Source organism: Larus michahellis, chromosome 2 (assembly GCF_964199755.1).
Source record: "Larus michahellis chromosome 2, bLarMic1.1, whole genome shotgun sequence".
Classification (NCBI taxonomy): Eukaryota; Metazoa; Chordata; class Aves; order Charadriiformes; family Laridae; genus Larus; species Larus michahellis.
The window spans coordinates 129,160,766-129,184,783 of record NC_133897.1 but is presented as its reverse complement, the minus strand read 5'-3'; the positions used below and the strand labels follow the sequence as shown (position 1 = coordinate 129,184,783).

The window sequence follows — 24,018 nt, the reverse complement described above, 5'->3', positions numbered from 1 at the left end:
GGATCTCATAGACATGCAACAGTGTTAGCTTCAGCTGCCCCTGTAAGTTACAACATAACCCTGCAGTGAGGTATGCTGCAGGTTCCATATAGCCCCATTATTAAGATACACCTTTCCTTGGAGCTGCAGCGATTTGCTGAAGACTACACATACTGAGCACCATTGCATAGAAATATCTGGCCAGAAAAATCTGAATTAAAGTGTTTGATTCTCTTAAGAAAGTTTGTCGTTATTCATTATTAACCAGTCAACGCAAATTTTATCCAGTTCTGCACTTCTTGTGTCTTTACTCAAGATGCTTCCTGTTCAGTGATAGATTAAAAGCAGGTATGTAAGGCTAATGCTAAATCAGAGAAGTGCTGGTGCTGTGACTCAGTAAGCACCAAGTGAAAACATATACTTCATGTGTTTCCTTAGCCATAGGTGTAAAACGAACTATCTCTTATCAAACAGAAATTGTTACAGCTTAATAAATGCTGAGATAGCACCAATAAGAGCTAGCAGTTTTTGCTAACAGAAAAAGAAACTCAGGAAATGCTTAACATAGATACACAATACAGACATGGTAACCTTGGCCATTCTGGACACCTTTGTGTACCTTAACATTCATAAGTAAAACACCTCTTGAGAATTACCTCATTATATTTCTTATTTTCCTGTTCCTTCAACACCTTTGCACCCAAGATCAGAACTAAGAGACTGGAATTTAGATGTGCTTACAAGCCAAGATTGGATTAGAATAGAAATATCCTGTGTTTTAAAAATCAGATCATACACAGTTAAAATTTAAACTACGGCCAATACACTAAGTCGCTCATTACTTACAACTTATAAATTATTAACTATAACACAAGTGTACAACCTACTCAGTGTATGAAAGCTTTCAATGAGTATTTTGAATTTATGTACGATATACTTGAGAAGCTAGCCAGATTAAATCCCTGCTCAAAAAGAGTTTGTAAGTTATAATCAAAATCAATTCCATTGAAATTTTGGCTATCAGACATGTTCGGATGCATTCAAGAAGTAAGACTGTGAAGAGTCACTAAGTTAGAGGCACCGAAAAAAAACACAGCCTACTCAAAAATAGTTGAAGTCTGTTGGATATAAGGAGCACATAATAGCACATTAACAAAATCAGTTTGAAAGCCAATGAAAGACAGTGGCTGTATTGGTAGCAAAATTAGTAATTTTGTCTACAGAGAATCTGTCACAATTTTAGGAAACAAGGACCAATGTAGATATGTTCTCACACAGTCACACTACATACTAAAAGTTTGCTTCTGAAGCTACTGTTTATGCAGAGATTTGCTTGTCTATTGAACTTAAAAGTGATCAGCCGCTTTGGTAGTTAGCAATCCACAGTTATAACTGAAATATTATACCTGCAATATTGCATTTGTTTACATTTTTATGTACACATGCACATATGTAGGCATGCATATATGAATGTATCTCCCTTCATTGATTTGCTATACCAAAAAGAGCACATACATGAGGCTATGGCTCACGTATCCATAAGTTTCTAGAGGTATCCTAAAATGCTTTTGGAGAAGGAAACAGATAACCCTGCCTTAGGAAACAGCCAAGTACATTCGAAAGACATAGCTATCAGTATAAGCATCTTAAAGCCACTGCATCATAACAAGCATAGGCATTGGGGCTGACTGCTCTATGGTAAAGTGACTGACAAGAAGAAAACAGCTGACTTTGCTAACGTATGTTCTTAACCTGAGCCCCCTCAAAAGTCAAAGTCCGCTTTTTAGTAGGCTTTTTCAAACTTAAGCTTTTACTAGACACTTCTTGACTGCCTGAAGTATTTACTATCTTCATGATTATGGCGAACTTGAGTTTTTAAGTCTTCTTCATGAAAACAGTGAGCCATATCTTTTCTTCTACAGTGGAAATGCAAACATTTCCTCTAGAGAATGCTTGATTAAAGCTAGCAGACACATCACAATTTCCTCACAGGATGTTATATTAACCAGACCTTGTACGAATGCACAGAGAAAGACTATTTAGAGAAATAGAAGTTCTTAATAATATATATAAGAACTTCTTAATAATATATATAAAATATTAAATAATAATATAATAATATAGAATTCTTAATAATATATGCCTAACTTTCACAAAAAAGTTAGGCAGCATAAATTCCAGTCTTACAAATCTGTCGAAGTTTTACTGAGGAAGTAAAGTTACAGTGCAAACAACAGAAGTTTGCACTGTTTTAAGAATACATCACACCAAAAAAGGAAATTTTAGGAAGTTTTTGACCTTCATAGAAAACCAAAGCTGCGAGAGAATGTACATAGTCTCACATGGGTGCTGATGATAGAGAGCTTAACCAAAACAAAAGGAAAGCTAGTGGAACCATATGTTTAAATAATTTCTATGATTTATTACTTACCGTATCCCATATCTGAAGCTTTATCTGTTTTCCATCAATAGTTATCATTCGAGCCCCAAATTCTACACCTGGATAGATTTTACAAAAGATTACATTATTAGCATATATCAGAAAGAAGAATGTCAAGTACTATGAAAGCAAGAACGTAAGTTTAAGTTAACTCAACATTGTATTTGCAGGAAAGAATCTGTTTCACAGTCTGTTTTTAGTTAATTTTCCAGCTGCTTGAAAGAGCTGGAAAGTTTTCCAGAAGGAAGCAAGCTGTTACTTTCCAAGCGGTTTAGATACACATTAATTAAAAAGCAAGCGTCAAGGACTTATTTCCTACAAAGTTTTCCAAACGATTTAGTAACTCTAGATCAGAGGAAGAAAAACATGTCCATTTGAAGGCAAACAGGAAATTGAAGAGTCACAGTTATTGTAACACTCCAGCAATGATAGATTGCTGAAACCAGTTTAGAAGAAACTAAACCTACTATTCTTTATCAGTAAAATATTCTATTAAGTAAGCATATAAACGTCACCTTCAACACAATCAATTTTATTACTCTATTAATTAAAAATCATCTGCTTTATGAAAAAAGTGCTCCCAGAATTCTAGCTATATAAGATCAAATTTAATAACTGAGAAAAAAAATTGTTTCAAATAAATAAAAGGAATTTCTTCAATAGAAAAATTCAGCTTTTTGTACCATTTTTTAAAGCAATTTTAAGATCGTTAACCGTAAATTAAGCATAGATTGAGGCTATTACTACAGTAGTTAAAAACCCGACAAATGCCTAGAGATAGTAAACATATTTAAAGGCTATCAAGTTTCTATTAACTTATGCTTCATATATCCATTACTTCAGTAAAAATAAAGATCTGGTAGCTTAAGTTTTGTTTAAAATTGGTCACTGTCTACATTTGGACTGAAGCAGCCCTGATTTGAAGTATTCCAAATGTTTCTTCAAAAGCTTGTTTAGAATATTGGGCGGGGGGGGGAGGTGGCATTGCTTTCTGCAGGATGACTTTTGGGGTGGGGGCAGGGCAGAACCACCACCCCACACACACACGCCCCTCGACATCGCAGCCAAATAAAAGCCTTGGGCCAGAGAACACTGTGCTCTCTTTAGCATCCAAAAAACCTGCAGTAACTGTATGCAAACAAGTTGGAAGAATGAAGGGGGAAGGACAGAAAGGCAGAAGCAGGTGAATGCCAATTCTCTCTCTGAAGCTGATTGCAAAGCCAGGAGAAGGTCCTTGGACTACTACAAGTGTCAACACTGCAGGTATTACTTGATCTCAAAATGCAGATATAGAGCTGCTGATTTAAATCCAGCAATAGTCCTGAATGGTTAGTTTCTACACGCAACCCCATAGAAAAATTTAAAGGATATTTATCCTGTTCCATCAAAATATCTGCTGAGAGAAAATTTTGAATTTCAAACAACACAGAGTTTCACAGGAAGTTTGTTCTCAAAGAAGGGATAGGAGCTGTTCAAGTTTACAGTAAGTACATGTCCTAAGGGCAATGGGCAAATCAAACAATGTCTACAGTGTTTTTTTGTTACCCATATCTACCTACAAATCACAGATCATGGAATCACGGAATCTTCAGAGTTGGAAGGGACCTCTAGAGATCATCTAGTCCAACTCCCCTGCTAGAGCAGGACTGCCTAAAGCACATCCCTCAGGGCTGCATCCAGGCGGGTCTTGAAAATCTCCAGAGAAGGGGACTCCACAACCTCCCTGGGCAGCCTGTTCCAGTGCTGGGCAGCCTGTTCCAGTGCTAAATGTTGTGGGCTTTTTTCCAGTTGGGTTTTTGTATGCATGTTTGGGTTGTTTTGGGGGGTTGGGTTTTTTTTTTTGTTCCCCCGCCTCCCCCCGCCCGGCCCCAGCTGCATAATGCAGCTTCTTCCTCCCTCCTTCATTTAACAACAGATGCTTCAATTCCCAAATGAAAAATAACCAGAGGTAGTTGTTACATGGTAAGTTCTTCTAGAGTACGCTAGTACAGTTATGCGCAGTTCTGAATGTAGCTCAAAGACAGAAAAATACCCGCTTCTATGTATTCTTTCTTCTCCCCCTGTCTAGTTTTCATTAGAGGTAAAGTTTCTCCATGAATTTCTTAAATCTTAGAGATAACATTTTAGACTAGCTACACTAAAATTTGGGGCTGAATTTTGCACAACTCTAGACAAAATGTCTTTTTTCCACTACGTCCAATTTCAGTTTCCCTTCTCTTCCCCCGAGCTGCTCACACCAGGAATAGAATCTGCACTCCCATAGGCTAAAATCATTGTATTATATTGAAAAAAGCTAGGCTATCTCAGCAGTTAACATAATCAGTTGGAGGTGCATTAGATAACATCAACCCATCCCATCTTGCCCTGCATGGGCATTCCTGTGACTTTGAACCCATGTTCTTCATTTATCTGTGTCTTCTAAATCTGTTTGCGTGCTTGGAAGAAGCACTCTCCCGGCCAAAACACACAAACAAGCCCTATCAGTTGAGTGAAACGAAGCTGCTTCCAGCCTATGCCCCTCCTTCCCCTTTCCAAGCAGCTTCGCATGCTCCATTCCTACGTCCCTCATTATGTTGCTATGTAGGTTCACCTTCTCATCCTACTAGCTTGTTTTTGCTCCCAGATTTCAGCTAGCTATACGCCAGGCAAAAAACTGGCGCTACAAACACCCTGATGAGGTGAAGTTGTTTCCCACAGCCTATCAGTTTGCCGATATGACAGGGCTGCCAAAGGCGTGATATATATATATAGATATATATATAAGGCATCGTATATTTTGCAGGCCTGAAGAAGAAAAGACGACAATAACTCATGCCTTCCTACAGAACACAGGCTCTTTATTCAGCCAGCCTATCTGCTGCCAAGACCTCAGAAATACTTGAAAACTGATGTTAGCCTAAGCATTTGAATTATATTAGACAGCCACACAGAAGGTGTGGGAGGACTGTTAAGAAAGGGAAACCATAACCAAACCACCTGATACATTCTGTTACACAAAGAATATTTGTTTATATTTCAAGCATCTATTTCAGTACTCCCAAACACAAAGGAAGCCTACCTATTCCCAGGCACAGGAAGGTAGGAATACATTTTGTATTGGCTCATACAGGTTCCCTGAAAAAACATCAAGAAGTTCAAAGGTTCTGCAACCTTACCAGAGGCTAGCACCTGTTATGGTCAACACTGAAACTGATCTGAAGACCGAGCTTGCCAATAGAAGAATTTATTCCCACACTATTCCTCAATATTTTGTGTGGAGAGATAAAGAAGAGTTTGCATCATTTGCTGCACTTAGATCAGAGGCAATGTGTTCTGTCAATGTGTATTCCTTTCCCTAGTATCAATATCAAATCATACCTAACACAAGCTGTCCACCTCCAATTGAGAGGTCAGGAAAAAAAGCCCTTGTCCCTTCCAAATAGTGAATACCTTCACACTTTAATCCCTCTCTATCCAGAAGTCAGTCTTCCCAAATAGTAAATTTATTTATTCATCTTCAAGATTAGCTTTGCTTTAGTTTATCTGTAACTTGTCTTCAAGATTCCGTAGCTAGGCTAATATTCTGCTCCCTAGTGAAAAAACTGCCATTTGCATCACCATCAATGTATTTCAAGCTTGGCCAATTCTGCTTCCATGCCCAGTTTTTAGCTTTTCTGAAGAGACAGTTGGGATACTACCATTATGAATTTTTTTAACCATTTCAGATTATACCTTACAATAAGAAAAATGGCATCCACTTGGCTTTATCAGCTGAGAAATATTCATCAGCTAAAGATTCATTGCTACCTTAATACAGCACAAATCCTACATTATCACAGCACAAACTCAAAAATGCATGCTGAGGTACCCTAGCTGCTTAATCATTAGCATTGTGGGGGACAAAAGAGACTTACCAATAGTGAGATCGTGGACTGGTTGAAACCGCTTGTCTGTAAACTGTAACAATAAACATGATTTCCCAACACCTATAAAAAAAAAAGTTTTAAGCAAATTAAAAAAGATCTGTTAAGAACCAATAGAAATTAATTTAAGTGAATGGTATATATTGCTTAAAATTTATTACTAGAACTTGAGATACTAGATTTCACCTACTTTGAAGTGTATGCAACTTTTTCATAACGTAACAGCTTTTCAAGTTCCAGAAACATTAAAGTCAAAGCAGTTATTTTCAAAAATTGAACAAAAATTAATTATTCTTTCAGAAAAGTAGTTCTGCCTTTAAAATTAATGAGGAAAAAAGTTTCCTAACAGACCTTCTAAGTATCATTTTCACATCCTCTCTCCACAGTAACTACAGGTCTTGCTGTTCCTCACAACTCTATGCCTGCTTCCCCTTCAGTACTTTCAGCTTTCTTCCAAGGTAATTTGATCCTCAATAGCACCTTACTCCCACCTATCTCCCAATTTATCAGCTGATGTAACAGCAGTACACATGGGGCTCTTACCACCACTATGTGTTACTGCCCACTGGTTCCCAATAGGCCAAACAACAGTCCAAGCAGAACTGGCAACAACCGAGTTCACATTACAGACAGACAGCACAAGCATTGTCCCCCTCAGATATCCCAGATTTCAGACCCAAATGGGTTAACTACTTTATATTACATGGACACTGGTCATCAAAAGGGCAATTTCTTCTGTTTGTGAAAGCACAGAAAAGCAAAAGTTAATGCAGTCAATAAGAGTACTCAAACTACCTAGGTTTGTAAATGTAATATATTTTACAGTTAAATTTTCCTTGTTCTTTTACTTGGAGTTGTCATTCTTCCCTTTCTGCTCAATCAAATTTCATATTTTCAGCCTCTTAAAACTTGACTATCATACATTTGGTTTACATAAATTTAAACTCTGAACTATATCATATAACATACAATACCATAGCATCCAAGATCCTGCTGTACTTTGCTTTATCTGCCCAGTAAGATAAGGCTATTTTAGCCACATACTAGAGGTCAGCAACAGCTGATCAGGAGTGACATATCTGGTAATAAAAGACTGCAAAGGGCTAAAGAAAAGAACCATACTGCAAGACACAAGGTAGGCATACCCAAAGTTTGCATATAGTGACATTGCTGAATTTAGGAGTAGAAAGATCATTCTCAAAGTCTTTTAGTACGGTTTCATGAGGAAACAAAGCCTATACAGTCATAATCACTGCCCACCTGTAATTTTGGTCTTAAAAGTTAAGTGGCCAGTTTCTATCACATCTAGCTGGAACAGGAGACTTGCATTTAATTTTGTCACAAAATGAATGTTATCAACAGGCTGATGACACTCTGAAATTAATATCCCAAGCGATGCAGCAATTCCAGCAGCCTAAACCAGCTGTTGATGCTGCTATCCCTACTCTCTTCCCTACAGCATGTTCCTGCCCCTTTCTCCGTATTGCTTGAGAACTCATCTGAGCCATTTCAGTTGTAGCACACTACACCCTGTCAAGAAGAGTGACAAAGCAAACAGAAATGGCTTCCTGCAGGGTCAGACAAGCATGAGAGTTAGTTCAAATGAGGGAAGAGAAATGCAGCACCCAGCAGATCAACAGCTTACACCGGCATGGAACTACAGCCCAAGGCAAAGTTTGCAGCATCAGCCTCAACAGATCTCTTTTCTTAGATCTGCTGGCCTATCATAGCAAGCTGTCAGAACACAAGCAGCTTGGAAGCAGGTATAGATTTTCTTCAACAGAATTAGTGGACATAAGATAAGTGGATAAGGAATGAGGGAGAACACTGGAACTAAGAAAAAGTGAGAAAAGCAGGCAGAACCCTGCAGCTGTAGGGACAGAGAACACAAATCCCTAAGGAACCTTAAAATAGTAATAGTTCTTCTACTCACAGAACACTGTTTGCATATACAGATAACTTTTACACCACAAATGAAATCCAGCTACCCCACCACAGAACATAATCACCATCTCACTTACAAAAAACAACCTATAAATAAAACCAGAAATAGAATGTAGAATAGCTTTTGACATTAACATCACAAAGTTATTTCAGTATCATTGGATAAGACAGAACCTCAAAACTAATCAATATTCCTGCACAAGTCTTACAGACATTAGAAAAATATTTCAAAAATCTAATCGACAAAGTGACACTCAATTAAGTGTCCCAGCACCACCTCTCAAGTGGAAATCTGATATTTTTGTTCTTGTAAGGCTGGTGACCAGCTTGTTGCTTCAGGAGAACATCTGAACACTGGCTTCAGCACAGCAAAGATGACAGACAAGCACAACCCCTCTGATGCAAGCACTGTCTCAAACTGGCACAAGATGACTGCACCTCTCATTACTTCTATGTAGCAGGCCTTTTAGGAGCAGACTGATGGGTTCACGCACAGAAACAGAACAAATAACTAGTTTCTGTTTAATGCCATTTTTGCTACTTTGGAACCTTCCAGCAAAAAACGTTTGCAAGTCCCAAAAGTTCTGTACTGTCGTTGACTGAAAAAGAGGTTCAAAAACTTGCAAATGAAGCTGTAGTGCCTCTTAAATCTAGGTTAGAATCCATTTTAGATAGTACTTATAAATATTTTATTGTCTACATCCAATAGTAATATTGTGTTTTAATTTTATAGTTTTAACACATTGTAAGTTTGTAATAGGAAAGTTCTTATGAGACTACCTTGTGGCCCATGCACTTACAGAGCCTGAGCAGACTGTGGTATCACAGACAAAGGAACAGGAGCTGTATATGAACTCCCATGCAGTTTACCGCCTTGTGACATAAATAGATGCTGTAAAGATCAATTAACAGTTGCACGGCAGCTCATTCCACGGCATACAAATGGTTTAAAGTAACTACGCTGGTTAACTCTAAAAGCAAAGTGTTTTTTTACCAGTTATTCACTTAGCACTGTTAAGTCTCATACCTGAAAGGAGGCAGACACTCTGGGAAAAGTAGTTGAGCATGTCTTATGAAAGTCAATTGTAGAACACAAAAGGGACAGATTCAGTTATTTATTAACTAATTTTCCATTTTACTGACACAATTACTTTAATATAGCTTCAGATAAACAAAAAATCTTAGTATCTTAAAACAAGAAATGAGCAGAGCTTGGATACACTTCACCAACAAACACAGTAAACAAAAGCTCTTGCTTAGGAACAAATTAAAACAATGGATTATGTGCTCAGAGGGGAGCAATGTGCTTCCCTGGAAGTGCCTGTTCTAGGATCCCTTCATCACATCTTAACACTCAAATAGCGATGGGAAGTGGAATTTGTGCTACAACAGTTTTACCCTCCAGCTCTGAATTACAAACTATCAGCCTGAGCTGGTTCTCCAAATTCCTTGGCCCCCCTTAATAGCTTCCTCTTTATCTGGGTGCTGCTCTGCAGTCAATTTCCCTAGGCAAAGTGTTTGGCCCAGTCACCCTTCAACACCTCCCTTCCCCATCAACACTAGTGTTCATTTCAGTGCTCAGCAAGCCAGAACAGCTAAGTGGTAAAGCTGACCTCTCCCCTTCTCCCTCATGAGGTTATGCAGTGAGCTAAACCAAGAAATGCATCCAGCATAAAACTACAGTCACCCAAAACACTACTATGTGCAGGAGATAAGAGCTACAAAATATATAGCAAAGGGAAGGGTTGTTCTTTTCAGTAGCAGGCTGCACTCATAGCAATTAAAAAGGCAGCTCTGGAATCACAGCACACGTAATGATACAGCTGAGCCACTTACACAGCTTTTGCTAAGAAAGCTGACTTGCTTCCTCCTCCCCTTCCAGCTCCTGTGACTCCCTGTGAATACAGCAAGGAAAGTTCAGTTGTCAGCTGCAAAGTCAGAGATGACTACTGTCAACATGAGGAAAACTTACAGGCTTTTCTTACCACTAGATGAAACTCTTCTACTGCCAGATTACAGCCAGAAGAAAAGGATTCACAAAAATTTAAACCAACGTAACTAACTGCTGCAGTCCTGTCCCTTCCAATGATGTATGTTTGAGTGTCTTAGAAAGCTGATCTGGCTCAAAAGTAAAAATGCCTAAAAAAAAGGGGGAGAGGGGACTAAATAATTGCCTTGTTCACATAACCACCACTGTAGCCCAATAAAGGTGACAGAGGAAAAGAACTGGAGTAGTAGTCATTCCAACCTGGGTATCAAAACTGAATCCTGAAGACAAGTATCTTTAGTTAATCCGCTAGCTGCCTCTGATGGGTAGACTCACTCCTTCCCACACAGTTCCACCTCCTTACTCAAAATGGCTCTTATACTTTTCTGACCGTTTTTGCTATTCGTTTGGTTTTGTTTTTTAAATCATCTTTGTGAGTTGAACTGGGTCTCTGAAGGATCAGGCAAGTGCTGACTCTGACAGCTAAGAAGCAGAGGTTCATAGCTGAAAGGAGTGGTAACCAGGTCCACCCATTTTGGCAGCAGATAAACACTGGCTTAATTCAGTCATCTCACAGAACTGTATTTTTCCTCTTGTTGCTTCACAAGACAGGGTGATCAATTGGCTCACTACCCACAGAGATGAAAACCTACTCCCCCTTTGATATCTTGCTCTCACCCATCCTCCTAGGTCCAGTTTCCTCACTTGAAAGTACTCCAGACCTTGGTAAGCACTTCCCCAGGCCAACTCAGCTGATTCAGACACCAATAGTAAGTTAACCCCCAAAATAGGTATGTTTCTATTGTGTTAGCAGCTTGATTCACCTCATGATAGACTAAGTCACCACGAGGTAAGGGGACCAAGACTTCCAGTCACAAGTAATCAACTATGTCGCTTGGAAGCCCCAATATCAACTGACCTGAAGTAAGTCTTCTGCTTCTCTTACCTCCCTTTAGAAAACAAAAATAGATCTTTAAATAGGCTAAGGATGGTCTCAAACAACAGAAGTCTCAAACAACATATATTTTAAAACCAACTCAGATTTAAAACAGATAATTAAACAGTAAAAATGTCACAAGATGCATACCTCTAACCAGACTTATGGGCTACTTCTAGTTCTTTCTAGTAGTCTGCACAGCTTCATAAGCCCTTTTCTTATCACAGGCCACAGCTCATTCCCAATGTCCTTCCTTTCCAACCACAGCATCTTTATGCAACTCAGCAGAGTGCAATATTACCCTTTCACAGACCTAAGCATAATAAGCCATTAATCTAAAGCAAAGATTTTTCTTAACCTCTTTTCAGCCAGTTATGATAGTCATAACTCTGTCATTAAATGGGAAAATTTTATTTAAATTAATAGGAAGGACAAACTACGAAATTCCAAACTGCCAGTTACAGAGCAAATGGACTTCACATACCAATTATAGCACGGACAAGCAGAGAAGAAAAACAACCTCCAAAAATCCTTCATGATGGCTATGTAAGTTTTGGAAAAATAATGTAATAAAAATGGCTTTTTAACTGCTTTAAAGGTAATTCAGCTTAATATTAAATAAATAAACATTGCTGCGAATTATTTACAACAGCACATCTGAATTCTATGATATAAGTTTTCCTTTCTACATAAAAATTAGTGCAGACTTACAAACTGAAAGGAGCTGTTCAGCTTCATCACATTTCATTTAGTATGGCACTACCCAATTACTAACTCTGCAGGTTTTAAAAATAAGTAAATAAAAGTTATTTCCAAACAAAATTACACTACATGAGACTGTAGAAAACCTCTCCATGTCCTGGGTGATCACAAAAGACTTAGAAAACTGACAGCCATTGATAATAAAATGGTTTTAGTCAAGATTGAGGGGGAAGGGGGTGAGTTAGGGTTTTTTTGGGGGTAGGGTTGTTGGGTTTTTTTAATTAGAGGTTAGAATTAGTACAAGAATGGATAGTAACTGTCTCATGAAACGATTTGTAAGGGCATCTACTTACAGTTTGTTATTTCTAGTTACCTTCTTCTAAGAGGCTAAGATGTACAACGCTTAATATCTGCTCTTTTAGGAATCAAAGCATCATCAAAAGGGGCTCAAAGCAAGATACAAGTAGTACAGATCAGTACTCTGATTTTCAGTATGAACAACTTCTCAGACTATCATGACGCGTTAACACCAGCTCTAGTGGGATCAAAACCTGTTTAGTTAAGAAGTATTGTTACATACTCTTAGAAAATGAGGGCAAGAGCCTCTGGTCATTGCACATTGCTAGCTAAGAACAGCTGCTGTTCCAGAACAAAGTGCACTGACACTAGAAACATTTCATAGGGAGGACTGAAAAATAAAGCTAATTCAGTCGCTTAATTTCAACATTTGAGAATCTCCTAGACAAGTGAAATGGTTGACTAGACAGCTCACTTTACTCTAGAGAGCAAGGAGAATTAGATCACCAAGCAGTTACACTTACTCTCACCATCTTCCCCTAAAAAGAATAACTTTGAGATATCGTTGGTTTATAACCCAGCAACTATCAGCTGAAATTGAAAGACAAGTTCATTATGCAAGAAGCTCTGAGGGTTGCTGAACTAACACGTTCAAGAAAAGCGGAAGACAGACCTGCTTATGGAAGATGCAGCAACACTGATCATAGAGAGACATTTAGATGGGATACAACTGACAAGTTATACTAGTGGCAAGAAATCTGACCATTGCAAAACTGGTATTTCAAATATACTAAAGTTAAGTAGCATTCTCTGGTGGAATCTAGTAAATATACTCTAATACAAGAAAATCTTGTTTAATGCATATTAAATATTCTGGGGAAAAAAAATCCAGCTGTAGTCTTCGCTGAAATCTATGTATTATGCCCAGTTTATTTCCATGTGGTACATGGCTGGTAACAAAAACATTTAAGGAGAAAGGATTTCACCATCATACAGTAAAACTTTTCAGAAAAAAAGCGTCAAACTTTCAGTCACAAACTGAAAAACCATGCAGTACTTGTGTGCTAAGAGTGTTCACCCTCACTCAGATCAAAGTCCATCTCCACTGGTGGCCAAAAGCAGATGCGTAGGGAAGAGTGGATGAACACATCAACTCCTACCGGCAATCAAAATGAAACACACTATCAACCACTACAGCAAAGGTCTCAGAACCCTAAGCAGAATGCACCACTTATGCTTCAAAACGCATGTGCAAACTCCTACAGTGTTTTGGAAATATCCAGATCAAAAAATTTTTCCTGGTTAACTCTCACAGCTGTCTATTCTATAATACTTGTATGTTTCTGTTAAAGATACCAACTCCATGAAATTCCACAGCTACTGTCCCACTGATACTATGTAAAAACCACACAGTTTTATGACAATGTTTTTTTAGTATCTGAAAGACAGCCATGCCATTTCAGGTCTCTCCCACAACAGAAAACTAACTAGGTCTTAGAACAGTTCCAACTACATAGAAAAAAACTTTTTTTTTAATTAAATAAAATTAATTAATTAAAAATAAATAAGTAAAACGTAACAACCAGAACACAATCAATCCTAAATTCATAGAGCTACCATGCCTGAAGTACCAGCAAAAGAAAAAGTCACTGAATATCAATGACCAGTGAAGCAAGCAATGCAAGGGGACAAGAGCTGCTGAGCAAAAAGCAGTCTTGCACAGTCAGTTTCTGTGGCTGTCATTTTAAGAGACTGTGATCATACTGAATTCCTGTGTTTAAGTAGATGAAAGCATGTGGAATCACAACTCAGAGAAGACACATGCAGGTGTCTTGTATAACTGCAGGGGTTTTTCGTTGGTTTGTTTATGGCTTGCATAACCCACTTCATTTTGTAGTGCTGAAAAGGAAGAGGAGCTAAATGTTAACATCTGTCCTCAGCTGATGCTGTCTTACTTTTCTCCTACAGTTTGTTTACAACTAATTGCTGAGTCACCAGGCAGCTGATCCATTTCCAAAGACTCTAAATCAAGTCCCAGAGATAAATTTCCTGATGGCTATGAAAATTACATGGCCTGCCAGGCCACTGGAATATCTTCACTGGTTGGAATGCTGTGGCATTCCACCGCTGGAACCGAACGAGACAGTCCCGATCCACTCTTAATTTCCATCAGCAGAGCTGTGAGTTCAGCTGCCTTCGTCTGAGGAACAGTAGTAACACCTAAACCATCACAGCCATTTTGGCAACAAACAACTGTGTGGAACATAAATTGGCTCTTCAGTACTAGCTATATTAGAATACTCAAAAGGCTCATAGGAGATCTAAATAAAAGCAAAGCCAACTTACCACTATTGGCATATTTAATTCACTTCAAGAATGATAGCTGCAGTGTTTTAATTAGCTTCCTGTAGCAACTCTGAATAAAAGCCACAGGAATTAAAAAAAAAAAACACACTTGTGAGCTGTTTTCCTGTTTCCCTTCTTTATCTCACCCTTCCCATGTTTGGCTCTTAAGCAGCTGAAATAACTTCAGAAGCGACACACACATCCATTCTGTATTTCACATTTCAAGCAACTGAAATGCAGAAGTGCACTGCAGACCACAACACTAAGGACTGTGTAAAATTGTAAAAATTTAGTCACTATATGATCAAGGTACCAAACCAATTATTTGCTGTCATCTCTACCACTTTAACGATTATGGTTTTTAGAGATGCACCAGAATTGGCCACCTGTTCTGAAGCACTATCATTCTGAATTCTGCGCTACCCTGGGCAGAGGAACCTCTTCTTACTTCCCCTGAATCCGATCAGGTAATCTCCTGTCCTCTGGTTTAACGAGCTGTCACTAATCTAAATACTCAAGAAAAATCAAAATTTTCACGTACCATCTACAGCCTAATGCTTCCAACACGGTCATTATAGCTGTGATATATTTCTTAAGATTCATTTGTACTTCAGCTGCTATTGCAGTAGCCTAAAAAAAATTCTTCTAGAGTTTAAATATAGGTTTAAAAAAGATTAAAAAAAAATCACATAGTAGTTACATCCAGTGTACTTAACAACCTTACATGTAATGCAACTATAGTGTATAATTACACTCAAGCAACAGATAATTTTGTTCATAGGTATGAAGTACAATTATGCTGGCATCCCTACAAAAGCATGTAAAATGACAGCTGTGTCATCAAACTTATTAAAGAAGGCATTTATTCAGGTATGAGGAAAACGGCAAGAAAGATGCACAATACTTAGCTATATTAGTTACCTTGTCCTGACAAAAATTTGATGAAAGTATGCTACTGTCATCCACACTATGCTGAGGAAACATAGAATATATTGGCAAAGGGCCTTCAAATAGCAATTTCTATCAGCTTATGGTTATACCTGCGGCATTTGCAAGCACTATTAATTGTTACACAGCAGCCAACGACAAACGGAATGGAGCAAGTTTTTAAAAAGTGTCAAGAAGCAACTTGAAGCATCTGGGAAAGCAGTAGTCAAAAAAATAGAACAGTCCCTGTAAACTAGAAGGAAAGAGGAAGGGCTTTTAATTTTCATTTGACAGCATGCCTCAACACTTTAACAGTTTGCTACAGCACCTCAAGCCAGGGCTGGAAAGGGCATCCTTGGAGCCTGAGATGAAGGCACCTCACAGCAGCAGCCTTTGCCTCGCCATAAAAATACGGGATGGCATTTGGCACCTCCCAAGTCTCGCTGCTGCGGGGCTGCAAATAAGTGGCACTACCCAAGTACAAGTTTTGCAGTGACAGCGCCTTCTTCCCCCACCTCTCCGGCTCAAATGCCGCAGCCAGGGGCGTGACACAGCCCGACGTGCCCCACGGCCTGTCGGCCAGGCCCGGCGGCGGCCGTCGGGCTCCTAGGCCTGTGCGGGGCCCAAGGCCGCCGGGCGCGGAGCCGGCGAGAGGCAGGCCGAGGCCTCGGGCGGGGCCCAGCGCGGAGGCGGGGGAGGGAGCCGCCTCTTCGCGCAAGAGCCACCACGTCGACGACGCCAGCACTGCGGAAATGGGAGCGGGCAGCCGGGCCCTTGCTGTCTCCGCTCCGCCCGCCCGCCGCCGGGGCGGCCTGGCCAGGCCTCCCCGCCCCCGCCGCTTACCTGTGTCCCCGATGATGATGTACTTGAAGAGATACGCGTAGGCCATGGCCGCCCGCTCCCCTCTTCTCGCTCGCTCCTTCCTGGCGCCCCGCTGTCAGGGCTCGCGCTGCGGAGAGGTGGAAACGGTTAACGGCTGCACCGGGCGGCGGTTAACGGCTCCGCCGGGCCCCTCCGCGGCCACCGCTCCGCTCGCTTCCCTCCCTACCTCCGCCCCGGCGGGCTGGCTCGGTGGCTGCTGCCCCCCCTCCCGAGGCTCCCGGGAAGGGCAGACGATGACGGCGGCAGCGGGAAGAGCGGGCGGCGAAGAACAATAACAGGCGCCTGAGCGGCCCCGGACCCTCCGGCAACGTCACGCACCCACCTCCTCGTTCCGCTCCTCCCCCCGACCCGGAAGTGCTGAGGTAGCGGCTGGCCCGCGGGGGCGGGGCTCCACCGCCCGCCCCGCCCCGCCCGTGGGGGCTGAGGGGAGGAGGCGGTGGCCGGGAGCCTCTGGGGCTTCGCTGAGGGGGTTGTTCGGGCTGACGTGTACACACACCCCCACCGGCTGTTCTGGCGGGTGCTGGGCCTTGAGGCCACTGTTTTCGCTTCGCCTTGGTGGGGGGGGATAAGCGACAGGGTGCTCCGTCCCGGGGCCTCGTCGTGGCGGCGGGCCCGCTGGCGTCTCCCCCGCTGTGACCCCCGAGCGGCTCCGCGGGGGAGTGGGGGGAAGAGAAAGTTGCCTTGGAGGGGGAAGGCCGGGGAAAGGAGTACGGCGGGAGCCGCGCCTGTGTTCGGCGCTGCTGGGCGCCGGGTCTGCAGCAGGGTCAGGGGGGGCTGAAATACAAGAATGCGGCGAAAACCCGATGCGGCTGTTCGGAGCAATTTATGGTGCTTCTGGCTGAGAGTTTTCAGGAAAAAAAGCTTGATGTGCAAAGCCAGTTCTGAGCTAGAGAAGCCTTTAAGCATAAACACATGCAAGCAATTCTGTACACGTTTATTTTCGTCACTTCTCAAGCTTGATTTCTGGCTTGGAAAAGGTTTTTTTATCTTTCCGTTTCTGTCTTTCCTCATCAGACTGGAAGCAATGAGCCCCGATGGTAGCCTAAGTTCACGGCTGCTGTTTAGGACTTTCTACTTAGGCTTCACATGGGACTGGTGAGTTGGAAGAAACTTCAAGGTCTTCCTTAGCCTAAGCTGATTCACGAAGTGTCACCTGTACCCAGACCTTTGGCCCTGGGGCAGTCAAAGGTAGCTTGGCTCACGGGTCGGTTCCACACCGAGATTACGTCAGATGGGAATGTGGTAGGACTCTCCAGTCAGGTGCTAGGGCTGATGATGCTTTGGGGTGCCCTTCAGCTCAGGTCTTTGTTGTCTATGAATTGGTGGGAATGTTGAAGAGCCATTGGCATGTTCTTCAGATGAACTGACAGGTCTACCTTTCCGGCTGTACCAGTCTGGTAGCTTTTAAATGTATAAAGATTTTTTATTTGTGGTGTGTCAGGTCAACAACTTGAACACCATCGACTTAGACTGCTTCTAACAAGTGTGCATCTAACTTATAAAAACCTTCAATAAAGCTGATTGTACAGTATACCAAATTCTGTTCCCATAGTTCATGACTTTTCTATCAGAAAGATTTCCTTGTAACCCAAAAATAAGCTTTTTTTCTTTTTTTATTTTCCTCTTCCTTGTGGACAGCCAAAAGAAATGATCGATACTAAGGGAAAGGAGCTCCTTTATATATTATAAAATTATGTCTACCTTTTCCACATGAAAAAATAATGTTTTCCCTGTTCTTTTGTCAGTCATTTGTCTCCTCATTTTTCTCTCCTCTGTACTTCTCCCAGCTTCTCAACCTTATTTGTAAAATGTGGAGTCCAAAATAGCAGTTCTCACACGTCCATAACCAGCCTTGTCACCTCAAAATAAAGTTGTAAGAGTATCTCCGATCTTGCTCCTCTGTGATTTTTTTTGTTGTTTTTTTTTTTTTTCTTTTCTAACAGCATGTGAATTTTCTTTTTCATCCTTGATCCCTCTTCTAGACGGTTACTACCTAAATGTATCCATACATCTGGTATCTCCTTATTAAGCACTGTTTTTCCCTTTGCTAAATTTCAGTAACTTTGATCAGGGCCACTCAAATAACATTTGTCAAACGTATTTGATTTTTTCTTTTCATTCTGTCCCAGCCATTTTGTTATCTAAGTTGTTCATGAAAATAGGTCTTGCCTGGACAGGACACAGCATTGGAAAGCAGCATGTGAAAATTCTCTCCTAGTTTAAAAACTCTTTAAAATGATGCTCTTTTTCAGCCATGCTGATTTTTTTTTTTTGCATTTTTCTAGTTTTTAAGAATGTGATGCAAAGAGTGTCAAATGCCTTCCTGTAGTCAAGACATGTCACACCCACTTTTTTCTTTCATACCATGCAGCTTTGTCAGAGGAGGAAATAGGGTTCTTTTGACCATTATTTATTCTTGAGAAATCCATCTTGTCTACCACTTATTTTTTGCAAACTGATGAACTTTGTTCATTGAAACTTTTTTATTTTTTAAGCCAATCGTATTGTGTAACTCAGCCTTCCTCAGCCAGTATTTGAGCAAATCTAAAGCACTGGCTATCTTGGGAATACAGATGCTTTGTCGCCACCAGGAGACACGAAGCAAACAAAAACACAGTGGTAAAATTTCAGCTTCTTTTGGAGGACCCTACTTACCACACAGAAGAAAGCTACTTTCCCATTATTATATGTACAAGAAATGAAGTTTTGTTAATTAATTTTTAAGTTATTTTTTCATTCATTAACAATTGCTATCCAGAGTGAGTTTTTGCAGAAAAACAAGTTTTTGCCTTTTTTCCTATTAAAGTTAGGCTTCTGCTTTCATGTATCCATGTGTGTAGCGGTCCGCCACTCTGTTCCCAATCCTAATAATGATCATGAAAACTATAATCTGGATGGAGTAGAGTACCTTGGCTGAAGGAAAAGGTGCAGTTGGGGTCAGCTGTCAAACCCAATCAAGAATTCACACTGAAACAAGTTTTTCTAAGCGCTCTCTCTACAGGTAGGAACTTCAGCTGGCGTTCACCCTGTTGGTATGGGTTCATGTGACCTCAACCACAGGAAACAAAGCTGCAGGAAACTGGTCGGTAAGAAAATGAGATCTCATCCAGCGTAAGTAAAGGTTGCTGCTGACAGAGATGGGGGAGCCCAGCCCCCATGAACCCGCTCTTGGACGCTCCCTTGTTCTGGCACTGAGTCAGCTGCTGAATTGGGGAGCTGGAGTGGATAAGCTTTAATTTTTCCATATTAGCTTTCAGGCAAATCCATTCTTGTCCCGCAGCTACACAAACTATGCTTTTGTGTGTTTGTGTGCTTTTGACAATTTTGCCCGATGGAGCCCACCTCTTCCCAGCAGTTCTTGCTTCTCAAAGAGGATCCCGGGGTTGTGAAGGCTAAAGCCCTTTCTGTTACAGCACTCCTGCAGACAGGTATTGACTCAGTCTCCTCTCCTGCAGGAGCCTCTCCCTGGACTGCATTAGGGAATATGAAGGAGAACTGTGTGGGCTTCTATGTCCTTCGCCTCCTCCAGAGCTCTGTAGTCGCTCATGACATGCTCCATGTCTCCATTGGTAGTATCAGGGATTCCTACATGGTTGAACCACAAAGGGTACTACTCTGAGGGCTGGTCAAGGCTTGACAATCTCTCCTCAACATCCCAGAATAATAAGCCTCAAGTGTATTTGCCTCACTGATGAGATTTGGTCTCTTAGTTTCAAAATTATGTGATCGTTTAGACTTAAGGTTTGACACAAGCAAAATTGGCCAGGCATGATTGAATTAAATCTGACTCTGCCCCTCTACTCTGCTGTGGTGAGACCCCACCTGCAGCACTGCGTCCAGCTCTCGAGCCCCCAGCTTAAGAAGGACATGGATCTCTTGGAGCGGGTCCAGAGGAGGGCCATGAAGATCATCAGAGGGTTAAAGCACTTCTATGAGGACAGGCTTAGAGAGTTAGAGTTGTTCAGCCTGAAGAAGAAAAGGCTCCAGGGAGACCTTATAGCAGCTTTCCAGTATCTGAAGGGGAGCCTACAAGAAAGCTGGAGAGAGACTTTTTACAAAGGCATGTAGTGACAGGACCAAGGGTAATGGCTTCAAACTGGAAGAGGGTACATTTAGATTAGATATCAGGAAGAAATTTTTCACTATGAGGGTGGTGAGGCGTTGGAACAGTTTGCCCAGGGAGGTTGTGGATGCCCCATCACTGGAAGTGTTCAAGACCAGGCTGGATGGGGCTTTGAGCAACGTGGGAAGTGTGGGAAGTGTCCCTGCCCATGGCAGGGGCATTGGAACTATATGATCTTTAAGATCCCTTCCAACCTAAGCCATTCTATGATCAGAAAAGGGAATTTCCATTTTGTAAGAGTGCAGATTGCTGATGGGGAGAACACAGACGCTACAGAATCTCCAATGAAATGGGAAGTATCTCTAGCATCGCTGCTTAGCCAGCTATCAGCCTGCTGATGTGACCGAGAGCTCAGAGAGAAGGCAGACCTACCTGTTTCTGCTCTGGCAGCCTGGTAAGACAGAGAGGTAACCACCTTGCAGGTGACCCACGCGGCAGGGCTGTGCCCCACGGCCTGGCACAGCGGCTGCTGGGCTTAGGTCAGCAGCTGCACAGGGAAGAGAGAGCCAGACCTCTCCTGGTCATCCAGGCAGCTGGTGGGGCTGGAGAAGTTTTACACATGCACATCTGTGGAGTATTTCAGTCACTTGTGGTGCTGCTGTTGGGATATTTATGGAATCAGTGTTTGGTAGAGGCTTGCAAGGATAACAGGCAAGAATTTGTTGCTTATGCGATCCCATGGTAAATGCAAGCTAATTTACTGCTGGATAAGAGACTGACCTTATGCCTGAGTTATTGAGTGTTATCAGCTGTTCTGCAAATCTCAGATGCCTCCAACTAGAGATTCATGCAAAATTGATTTCCTCCAAGTTTTTTTTAACATGCATTTGTTTAAATGCTATTAAGAGGCATGTAAGAAAATAGGTATTGTAATTTTTTTTTTTATTTTTACCTCTCACCTGTCTAAATTTCTGTTTTCCAGACAAATGAATAACTTCCTTTCTTAAGCATTAATACTTTAACAGAAGGCTGCCATAGACTCAGTCTCACTTATTAAAAAAATTATTAGCCAGGAGATATAAAAGAAGCAGTGGTTATTCAATATTGAGTCATAATGCTTGCAGAGGGTTCCTTTGCTTTTGTTTTTTTTTGTTAATGTTATTTTTAATACGTGTTATATGTTAGTGATTTTATATAACATGCTCTTTAGAAATATGATGAAATATTTCACTAAGATGACAGTATCAGCATTATATTCTGGCAAATTTCATACACTTGAGAAAACTAGGGTTTGCTTTTTTTATTGTATCATGCAGTTTTTCCCTAAATTTCTGCGATTTATCACTGTGCAAACTCACTTGGGGTTTATAGCAAAGCCTGAGGTTTTGCAGGATCCTTAGCACTAATAGTACTATTTACGAAAGAGCCATGGAGACATCCAAAGTTCTAGATACTCTGCAGAGCAAAGCATTAGACAGAAATTTTTTATGAAAACTAAAACATGAAAGCAGAAACCTAGCACAACATTTGAATACAACCACACTGTAGTTATAATTTGCACTGTATTATCATTTAACTGTTAGAAGTCAATCTCTACCCGCTCTTCTGTTTAGCCTACAATGTTTAAATCATTCCTTTGTGCTGTTTATTTATACAGGTGCTGAGTAGGAAACGTTATTTTCTAGTGCCTGGCATTTAATCTGTCTGTATGTACTTTTTCTGAACCTTATTTATATGCTACAAGTTATCTTATTTGTGAATTTTATTTAGTAATTTTTAGATTACATTTGCATTTTATGTAAGTAACAAGGCAATATATAGCATATTTTATTTATTATAAATGTTGAGAATGGGACCCCACCTCATATGTAAATACGCAGAACAGATCTTGCAGGAAGACAATCAAATGTATATACATCTCAATGAAGGTCTGCCTTTAGAAAGAGAATTTCTAGGTCCCTGTTAAGCATAAAAAGTGAACAGCCCTTTGTTAGCCATCCTATTTTTTCCTTTATTTATAGAAGATCTAGGATTCCTTGAAGTCTTATAAATTCCATCACAGAATCTCTTTTAGATGTTATTAAAATTATGGACTATAGGGACAATCCAGCCTATTGATAAATCCTTTGAAATTAAAAAGTGATCATTATGTTAATGGCATAAAGAAAGATTTGTCAACTGACCAGTGTAGTACCTTCTCCTTCCAATCTAGGATTTTAAGAGTTTAGTGCTTTATTTTTAGGTTCGTAACACTTTTACTTGTCCCAGACTTGTAAACTGAAGTACTGGTAGAAGCCCATGTAATGTCTTTGATGTGCAGCATCGAGCAGCGGTATTTACTGACTTTTTATGTCTGTGGTGAAATTATGGGTATTTTACTTTCATAGTGGATTATCACAACCACCACCCACACTGGATATTTTTTTATTATTATTTTTCTTTAATATGAGTTATATGACATTTTAATTTTTTTTTAGCATTCTCTTGCAAAATTGGCACAGCATTTGTTAGGTCTGTTAATGCAAGCATCTTGTATACTTAGGTATGTCTTTGAGATATGGGAACAGTTCTCACTTGCAGCCAGAGAGCTGCTGAAGTTGCTTGTTGTATTCTTTTGTCCTTAATGTTGAAATTTGCTGGTGCAACCTTTCTGAAAGAAATTCGGAAACTCCCTGTTGTTTTCTGACCCTCTCTTTGCTAACTGGGTCTTATATGAAGTGCTCCAACCCACACCCTGGACTTTATAGCTGAGTCCAGTGATGAAATTCCATTTTCGCCCTCCAGTTGCAGGGCTTGGGATACTTGATTTTGTCTGTGCAAGGTTATAATTTATTGTTTGTGTTATTTTGTGACAGGGGCTTTGGAAGCATCAGGAAGGGCTCAGATGCATTTGGTCTCTTTACCTCCCATAGATAGCAATCTGTGTTCCCCTCTTCAGGTCAATCTGACAGATTGTTGGCCATCATTAATGGGTGATTTCATGCAGATTGCTTGCTTGCACAGGAGGAGTGAAGCAGAGTAGTCTTTTAATTCCCAGTCTTCCATCCCTTGGGCTTCATAATAGGATACTGACTTGTGGAGCTGCAATATAGACTTGTCTTCCACTGCTTTTTTAATCTTTGCATTCAAGAAAGTGGGTATGGTTTAATGTTTGAATGATGTAAAACTTTATTAGGTATGTAATTCATGACATAGCAATCATATTAAAATCTCTATTATTTTGTACGCCATTTAGGCCCAGAGTGGGAAGCAGCAGAGGCTATATACACAGAGAATAACATGACAAGGGGGGGGACGAGCAGCAGGTATCTGCTGGACTCTGAGACAAGTGATCTGGAGCAAAGAAATTAAAATGCTTAGAGGTTCCCACTCAGGTAGGAGGAGAGTGAGGCAGGGAATAGGAAGAGTAGGGTCTCTGGGCTGGGAGAAGTTGGGGATTGGAACTAGACAGGATTTGGGTCAACATGAAAAGAAATATCTCCAGTGAAAAGTTGGATAAGAGGACTGGAAGACCAGGAGGTTTAGTGGCAAAGAGTTGAGAAATTAAAATTTTGGAGTGGAGAAGTGGGAAACTGGAGACTGGGCTCCAGTGAGCAGAGTACCTGAAATATG

General features: G+C 40.7%; 1 protein-coding gene across 1 annotated transcript in view; it reads right to left on the bottom strand.

Moving 5' to 3' along the window:
* RAB2A (RAB2A, member RAS oncogene family) overlaps positions 1-16,696 on the bottom strand; it is a 49,018-nt gene extending 32,322 nt beyond the window's left edge. The window contains exons 1-4 of the mRNA XM_074577088.1: positions 16,510-16,696; positions 16,305-16,410; positions 6,313-6,384; positions 2,411-2,478 (exon numbers count right to left, since the gene is read on the bottom strand). Coding sequence (XP_074433189.1) covers positions 2,411-2,478; positions 6,313-6,384; positions 16,305-16,350 — 186 coding nt within the window. The 5' untranslated portion in view covers positions 16,351-16,410; positions 16,510-16,696. The remainder of the gene's footprint in view (positions 1-2,410; positions 2,479-6,312; positions 6,385-16,304; positions 16,411-16,509) is intronic.
* Between the last annotated feature and the right edge of the window lie 7,322 nt (positions 16,697-24,018).